Source organism: Eleutherodactylus coqui, chromosome 13 (assembly GCF_035609145.1).
Source record: "Eleutherodactylus coqui strain aEleCoq1 chromosome 13, aEleCoq1.hap1, whole genome shotgun sequence".
Classification (NCBI taxonomy): Eukaryota; Metazoa; Chordata; class Amphibia; order Anura; family Eleutherodactylidae; genus Eleutherodactylus; species Eleutherodactylus coqui.
Window position 1 is genome coordinate 104,915,229 of NC_089849.1, and position 9,137 is coordinate 104,924,365.

At 51.9% G+C, this 9,137-nt stretch overlaps 1 protein-coding gene across 1 annotated transcript in view; it reads right to left on the minus strand.

Moving 5' to 3' along the window:
- Nucleotides 1-2,984, minus strand: part of LOC136588265 (uncharacterized) — a 15,402-nt gene extending 12,418 nt beyond the window's left edge. Inside the window, exon 1 of the mRNA XM_066587350.1 lies at nucleotides 2,416-2,984. Coding sequence (XP_066443447.1) covers nucleotides 2,416-2,916 — 501 coding nt within the window. The 5' untranslated portion in view covers nucleotides 2,917-2,984. The remainder of the gene's footprint in view (nucleotides 1-2,415) is intronic.
- Between the last annotated feature and the right edge of the window lie 6,153 nt (nucleotides 2,985-9,137).

Consider the following 9,137-nt stretch of genomic DNA (forward strand, 5'->3'; position numbering starts at 1 on the left):
TAGAGGTACACGACTCACTACATACGGTAGGTGGGGGGGGGGGGGGGGTCTCGTCCCTCCATCAGAGGTACACGACTCACTGCACACGGTAGGTGGGGGGGGGTCTCGCCCCTCCTGCAGAGGTACACGACTCACTACATACGGTGGGTGGGGGTCTCGCCCCTACATACGGTAGGTGGGGGGGGGGGGGTCTCGCCCCTCCTGCACAGGTACACGACTCACTACATACGGTAGGTGGGGGGGGGTCTCGCCCCTCCTGCAGAGGTACACGACTCACTACATACGGTAGGTGGGTGGGGTCTCGCCCCTACATACGGTAGGTGGGGGGGGGGGGGGTCTCGCCCCTCCTGCAGAGGTACACGACTCACTACATACGGTAGGTGGGGGGGGGGGTCTCGCCCCTCCTGCAGAGGTACACGACTCACTACATACGGTAGGTGGGTGGGGTCTCGCCCCTACATACGGTAGGTGGGGGGGGGGTCTCGCCCCTCCTGCAGAGGTACACGACTCACTACATACAGTAGGTGGGGGGGGGGGGGTCTCGCCCCTCCTGCAGAGGTACACGACTCACTACATATGGTAGGTGGGGAGGGGGGGGGGGGGGGTCTCGCCCCTCCTGCAGAGGTACATGACTCACTACATACGGTAGGTAGGGGGGGGGGGGGTCTCGCCCCTACCTACGGTAAGTGGGGGGGGGGGTCTCGCCCCTCCTGCAGAGGTACACGACTCACTACATACAGTAGGTGGGGGGGGGGGGGTCTCGCCCCTCCTGCAGAGGTACACGACTCACTGCACATGGTAGGTGGGAGGGTCTCGCCCCTCCTGCAGATGTACACGACTCGCTGCACATGGCGGGGGGGGGTCTCGCCCCTCCTGCAGGAGGTACACGACTCACTACATACGGTAGGTGGGGGGGGGGGGGGTCTCGCCCCTCCTGCAGAGGTACATGACTCACTACATATGGTAGGTGGGGAGGGGGGGGGGGGGGTCTCGCCCCTCCTGCAGAGGTACATGACTCACTACATACGGTAGGTAGGGGGGGGGGGGGTCTCGCCCTACCTACGGTAAGTGGGGGGGGGGGGTCTCGCCCCTCCTGCAGAGGTACACGACTCACTACATACAGTAGGTGGGGGGGGGGGGGGTCTCGCCCCTCCTGCAGAGGTACACGACTCACTGCACATGGTAGGTGGAGGGTCTCGCCCCTCCTGCAGATGTACACGACTCGCTGCACATGGCGGGGGGGGGCTCGCCCCTCCTGCAGAGGTACACGACTCGCTGCACATGGTAGGTGGGGGGGGGGGGGTCTCGCCCCTCCTGCAGAGGTACACAACTCACTGCACATGGTAGGTGGGGGGGGGGGGGGGGGGGTCTCGCCCCTCCTGCAGAGGTACACAACTCACTTTATGTAGGGGGGGAGGGGGTCTCGCCCCTCCTGTAGGGGTACACGACTTACTATATATGGGGGGGGGGGGGGTCTCACCCCTTCTGTAGGGGGATATGGCTGTATTAGTGTATCTTGATGCCACCAGGAAGCTAGGGGTTTGACAGGAGAAACGCCCCTGTCACACCCCTAGCTCCCCATTGGGTGACTTGTCAAAGGTTCTAGCAGCACAGTGTCTATTGATTGTTGCCCGCCGTGAATGGTTAGTAAGCATTCACAGTGGCCAATAAATACGCACTGGCGTGGATCTGCTGCTACCGGCATGAAGGACAGAAGCATGATGTACCAGCGTTAACAGCCGGCGAAGACACCTTAGAAGTAGCGTAACTCCAGTCATGTACAACGGCTGCTGATGAAAAGACAAGGAGCGGGGAGCAGAGGGCCAGGTGAGCTACCATTGCAGCCGCGAGCAGAGGCACGGAGACAGGACAGCAGCAGAGTCCAGCAGATGTGCGGCCACTGCAAAACAGGAGCGGCCAGCAGAGGGCTTGGGGCAGCAGAACAGAAGCAGGCAGCAGAGGGGCCGGGGACCATCCAACAGGAGCAGTGAGGACTGCGCCGTGCAGCAGAGGGCCGGGAATGCTGAAGTTGGAGCAGGGAGGACAGCGGCGGCCACAGCAAAGCGGAGCTGCCAGCAAAGGGCCGGGGAGCGTCCGGGAGCAGGGGGTCGGCCTGCCAAAATCTGCAGCAGCGGGGATCACAGCGGCGAAGACAAATTAGCAGCTGCTGCCTTCTGAGGGCCAGGAACGCAACAACAGCAGTGGCGACCACTCTGAACGGCCAGGGAGTGTGCCCAGGAATGCTGCAGACGAAGCGGCGAGCATTGTGAATGGTCTGGGAGCCAGCGACCCGGGACACTACTATTAGGTACAGAGGGCGTCACCCCCGTCACTCTTGACACCACCAGGACTTCCTGGTGGCGTCAAGATACACTAATACCCATGGCTGTTACTATATATAGGGGGGGGTCTCACCTCCTGACGCTTGGCCTCCGGCAGGTCCCCCAGCGGCTGGCTGAGCAGGTGGTCCAGGAAGGCGGGGCTCTGCAGGTGGGGCAGCAGGTGCTCCTTGCAGAACGATGCCATGCAGGTCAGGCAGGTCTTGAACGCGGCCACCCGGCGGCAGCTGTCACACAACACGGCTCCCCGCTCCGGGACTCCGGGCTCATCCTCCGGCTCCTCGTCCCCCACCTCCACCTCCTGGGGAGCCGGCTCTGCCCTCCGTGCGGCCGCTAAGTGGCTGACCATGTTACTCATCTGGGGGTTCTTCAGCAGCGCCGGCTTACTGGGAAAGACACAGCGGCACTGCGGGCAGCTGTACCCCGAGTCCTCCCCGCCCTGCCAGCTGAGGTCCAGGCACTGCGAGCAGAAGTTGTGGCCGCACGGCAGGGTGACCGGCGTGGTGAAGAGACTCAGGCAGATGGAGCAGCTGAGCTCCTCGGCCATGGCCTCCAGGACCTGCGCCATGCTGTCCATCTCCCGGCCGCCGAAAGTTATGGACGGGGGAGCTTGTTCTGTTTCTCACTCTGCCACTCATCAAGAGGAAGGGGCCGGCAGAGAGGGGCAAGAGAGACACACAAAAAGCTGATAAGAGATACAGGGAAGGGGAGGGGCTAGAGAGACAAAGAGCTGATAGGAGATACAGGGAGGGGCGGGGAGAGACACAAAGAGCTGATAGGAGATACAGGGAGGGGCGGGGAGAGACACAAAGAGCTGATAGGAGATACAGGGAGGGGCGGGGAGAGACACAAAGAGCTGATAGGAGATACAGGGAGGGGGCGGGGAGAGACAGCTGAGAGGTGAGATAAAAGATAATTCTTTATGCCTTGACCGATCCACCTTTGTTTTTAATGAAGTCATTGGCTTCTTTCACATGAGCGTATATCGGCCATCTGTTTTCACGGCCGTCCGATATGCGCTGTGATCTGATACATTGGATTCTAATGCATCAGATCACATGGGCGTATTTCTGAGATGTAAAGACGCCCGGCCGGTCAATATAGCGCTGGGTGTTTTTACGTCGGACCCAAAACATAGTCCTGGAATTATGTTTGGGCCGGAATACACCGGCCACTGCATGGGCTCTTATTGGAGCCCATGGTAGTGGGTGTAGGTGGGAGGGAGTTTAGCAGCGTGGTTGCTAAACTCCCTCCCTCTGTTCTCCTCCCCCTATGCAGGCTCACCTCTGTTCCTCCCAACAAATCAAACGTTTGTGCACCAGTTCAGACAGCATGGGTCCCGGCGCATATATGCCGAGACTACCATGCCATCGCCACTTTCCCCTCCCTCCCTATCGCAGGCTCACCTCTCTTCTCCTCCCCGCTGGATCTCTGCAGTAAGAGGGGGTGGGGCGGAGCTAAGCGCCTGCCCAGCCCACTCCTCCCATTGATGGTTATGGAGGTGGGGCGGGAGCTTACTAGAGGTAAGCCTACTGTCCGATAGCGATATGGATGGAAATTGCACGTGTTGATACATTGATTTCAATGTGTTTATTTGCATGAGTGATTTTTCCCTGTGAGAAAGAAAAAAAAAATCGCTGCATATCCTACTTTTTGCTGATTCTTCGTAAAGTAGCGCCCATTATTGTCTGTGGAATCTTTAAAGAAATAAAATAAAATTTAAAAAAATTGTCACTCACATGGCATGCGATTTAATATTTACCATTGAAAACGATTGGGCGCACTTGTGATTTTCACACACGTGAAAAAAATAAATCACAAGTATATAAATGCGATGCACTTAACGAAAAACGCATCACGCTCGCATCCAGAATCGCAATTGTACAAGCGTGATAACAGTGCGAGTTTCTCAGACAAATATCACGCTCGCCCATGTAAATCTACCCTCACTGACAGATGGAGTTGGCAGGACGCAGCAGAGTACATTCACGTGCCTAGCTGCTCTCTTACTCTTCTTTCAAGTGACAGAGAGCAGAATGAAGTGTATGTGTGCAGACGGCTGCATTGTGTCCGTGCCGTCCCACAGCAGTGAAGTACAGGGCCAGTAATGGCAGCACTCTAATGAGGGGCAAGGGGTTTGGGCAGGGGAGCACTCTTACTTTGTGGGAGTGCACCTGGACGGAGCATTTTTTTAGGGACACAAAAGGGGCGTACATTAAAGATGTCTCCTGACCCACTTCCTGTGGACTGAGAGCAACGAAACTTGACCCAGTTATTAGTCTTTCCCTACATCGGTGCCACCCAGGGACACACACGTCTCCCATCTCTTTATGCAACTGCAAATACCTCGCTTGTAGAAGTCGACAGGTTCCTCCAAAAGCCACGGAAATCAGAGTCTCATCATCTGGAAAATGACTTCATTGTTGGGAAGAGGTGGAAGTCTGATGGTGCGAGGTCAGGTGAATAAGGGGGATGCGGTAGAATTTATACCCGCAGCTGCATGCTTCCATGTGGGCAACACGTGAGTTGTGAACTGGGGCATTGTCTTGCAGAAGGCGGACACGTTTGGTGAGCCTGCCACATCTCTTGGTTTTGATGGCCTCCCACAATCTCCTCAGCAGTGAAACATAGTATGCCCCAGTAATTGTGGTACCCTTTGCTAGGAAATTCATTAAGACTACTCTGTGCTGGTTCCAAAAGACTGTGAGCATGACCTTGCCTGCCGAGGGTTGGGCACGTTCCTTCTTTGGAGGCAGTGAATTCCGACGCTTCCATTGCATCGACTGGACTTTAGTCTCCGGATCATAGTGATAGACCGGCTTTCATCCTGTGCGATCAGTCTGGTGAAAAAGTCTCCCTGGTTTCCATGGCACATCGTCAAAAGAGCATGGGAGCATTCGAGTCGGTCCTGCTTCAGGAGTGGTATAAGTACGGCGTTCCACCCCAGACACTTGACATACGTGGGCAGCTGGAAGGGTTAAGTGTTGGCTTGTCACAGCGGCACTTACCTGACTCCTTTTCCTGAGGTACACACCTAGCCAAGGCCAGAGTATAACTGTAGGCCACCAAAGACATCCCTAGGATAGGGAATGCCAATAAACAGGAGGATAGGGGTAGTAGTTGGCACGGGTTACCCCACCATTCCTACACACCAGTATAATCCTCGGCGGAGAATAATCACAGACACAGTCTTTTAGTACTTCGGATCCCTAGGAACAGTTAGGGCCCCGGTATAAACTTTACTTTTGTAAACTTGCAGTAAACAATTATCACAAGGCAATCTAGGTACAGTCTATACAGTGCAGGCAAGAAAAGAGATCAGAGGTCAGGGAGGAAACACAGGATGACACGGGTCCTGCAGTCCACGTTATCTGTCAGGAACGGCTCCTGGAAGGAAACACTCCGGAGAAGGAAAAGGGTAGGGGTCACTCTACAGACACTCAGACAGTAGTTATTTACTTTCACTCAGTCCTTGAGACGAGTGAGTGTAACACTTAAGGAGAGTACTTCTACACGGTGATCCTGGCTCTGGAGGGCCACGTAGGAAAACTTGTAGAAGTATTCAGTACCTCTGCACTGGCCTTGTCAGGAAAAGTGATTACTTACAATTGCTCTTTCTCTAATTTGGGGCTCACTCCACTCACATCCAGAATACAGTCACTACAGGATATCTCTTCTCTTCCATCTTCACCACAAGGAAGCTGAAGGTGCTTCCATGTGGCTCTGTGTTCGCTGGCACTCTCAACTCCAAAAGCTGGAACTCCTTCCCGCTCTCAATGACTCCTATTTATACTTTCACTCACACATGACATGACAGACTGATACATTTCCATGCAGACTATGATTTTATTAAAGTTAACCTCTCAAGCGCTGCAGCTATGCAACACACACACTGGAAATAACAAGACAGGCTTGCACAGTGCATCCACATAAGACAAACATGTATGACATTTATGAAGGGGACCAGGATGATGTACTGGGCCACTACATAAGCAGCCAGGGTAACCCAGCAAGCGGATGCTTTATACAGATGAAGATGGTTTTGGATGATTTTTTTTCCATGGACCCAACACTAATTTTGACGTTTTGGGCTAGGTTGCGAATGGTTACACAAAGATTTTCCAAAATGGCGGTCTCCACTTGATGGATGGTGTGTTTATTGATAGCGGAGTGGGGTCACCATGGAATTGGACCCGTTTCCGCCGAAGTCCGACCACATTTGAATTGACGATGCCAGTTCTTGACTACATATAATGGGCAATCCTCCCTATAAACCTCTTTCATCTCATCAAACATCTCCCTTTGTGTGCGGCCTTTCAAGTAAAGGAACTTGATGACTGCTCTGTATTCACTCGGTCCATTATCAGACCCCTAACCACTTCAGCACCTGTAAAAGAAAGCCTGAAATAGAAAAATGTCAGCAGCACTCATGAAAAACCCCAAATTTGGGCGGAGCGAATCAAAGGATCAGATCCGGACCCACGAAACAGTCCAAATAACATGCAAATGGGCAGCATCAGTAGTGCAATAGGATCATCCAAGTGGATATACTTTATTCCACATGAATCAATAGCAGCGATGTTTCGACGCAGGTCTTTCTCAAGCTGATTAGACATATACCATAAGTGCTCAATATATAAAAACAATTGACAAATCCTGAACACTCACAGAATTGTAAAAACGCACCCAAAAAGCTGCATAATCTTATCAAACATAGGCATAAGTATATGGACGGCTCACGGTGGCACACAGGAGCAACCCCACTCCATACTGGAATCCTCGGCGTTTCTGGTGTCCCACTGTGCATGCATGAGAATTGCCCGACCGGTGCGAGACCAGCATCTCCAGCATCCAAATGCGCAAGCATGAGATCTATCCAAATCTCACGAGACCTGAATCAGTGTTACGTATAGGATACAATGCTGTGACTGGGCTCTGTACCATGGTCACTGGTTACCAGAATCCCCATGCACAAAACTGCCATCACTCCCAAAAGCCTTAGCCAGTGTACTTTCCCTGGGTGTCACCAATCACAGCCAAGCTTTACCCCATGTTACAATATATCTCACATGTCCACTATTAATGGTCAATGCATGCTCCACATGTAATTTGCGGCCTCTCATGCACTGCAGCAACACTATGTGTAGACTCTGTTGATAGTCATGACCATGGGTACTCCCCTCTACCGTAATACATCGATATATACTCCCGATGTCAATAATCATATGGTATGGACCAATACGTACAGTGACAACACTATGCAAAAAGGTACTGAATTAAAACTGTGACCCATGCAACTAGTACTATCTACTAATCAACTCCAGCCCCGCCATGTGCCAACCATCCACCAGAGCGAAAAATGACAATGTTAAATATATATAACAATCCCAAAATAGTAAACACCCTATCTACCAAAAGAAAATGAAAAAAACTAGGCACGTTAAAAGCACTGCAGTGTGCCACCCGGATATATATAACAGATATGAGGTGGTATTATACTCCAAATTACATCCATTCGGGGATAGTGTATCAAGATTACAAATCCACTTTAACTCCTTTTTCTTCAGCGCTCTCTCTCTGTCTCCACCTCTAAGGCTTTTTGGCACGCGATCGATAACTTTATACTTAAGTTGGGTTATAGAATACCCCATAGCCAAACAATGTCTAGGGATCGGAAGGTCATCCTTCTTTGTCCATATGGTGCTTTTGTGGCTTATAATGTGTGTGCCACCCTCTGCCTTCCATATACGTATGCCTATTTTGGGTAAGCTTGTGCAGCTGTTTGGGGGCGTTTTTACAATTCTGTGAGTGTTCACGATTTGTCAATTATTTTTATATATTGAGCCCTTGTGGTATATGTCTAATCAGCTCGAGAAAGATCCACACTCGTGGGCGAAACGTCGTTGCTATTGATTCATGAGGAATAAAGTATATCCATTTGGATGATCCTATTGCACCACTGATGCCGCCCATTTGTATGATATTTGTCAAAGAAGGACCGTTATCAGTTCAGAGTTGCAAACTGGCATGTAACCTATAGAGACTCTTATCAGTACACATGTGTAGTTTCAGCATCCTGCGATAAATAGAAGTGGGTCAGGGGAAATCTGTAATGAACACCCCTCGTATTAGTGTCTCAGGGCACAGAGGAAGGTACTGTTACTCTTATAGTGGGCCCTATGGAGGAATCATTACTCTCTGTGGGCATTAATACATTGTGTGGCATAAAAAGGTGGCAAAAATATTGTGAGGCGCTGAAAAGGGCGTTAGGAGTAGGGGCAGGATGGGGGAAGTGAGCAAAGACAAATCAAACCCCGATAGAGAAAAACAGGAAAACGAATCCAGAAGAAACACTTGTGATCACTGGAGGTAACTGCACTGTAATCACTATCACTGTTTAGAGCTGGTATCTGGCTATTATTTGGTGCTAACGACCATTTGTCAGTGAGTGTGTGTGTGTGAGTGCTTCACATGCTCCTTCCCCTGATCAGATGACGGTGACGTCATTGCAGGTTCTAAAGCATATATAAAACAAAGAGCCTGACAGCATCCGTGTCCTAAAAGGACCCGTCATGTGATCTGTCACATGGTCTCTTAGCCCCACCCCTGATCACATGATGGTGACGTCATCGCAGGTCCTTTACACATACATAGCTGGCAGTGCATATTGACCAACAACAACATTGCAGCATAGCCCTTCCCCACTATCCTCATATCTCCTGAACGTGATATCATGTCATATCCAGTGCTACTGCTGTCAACACCCGTCCAGCCTTCATCAAATCGTCAACCGTTGTC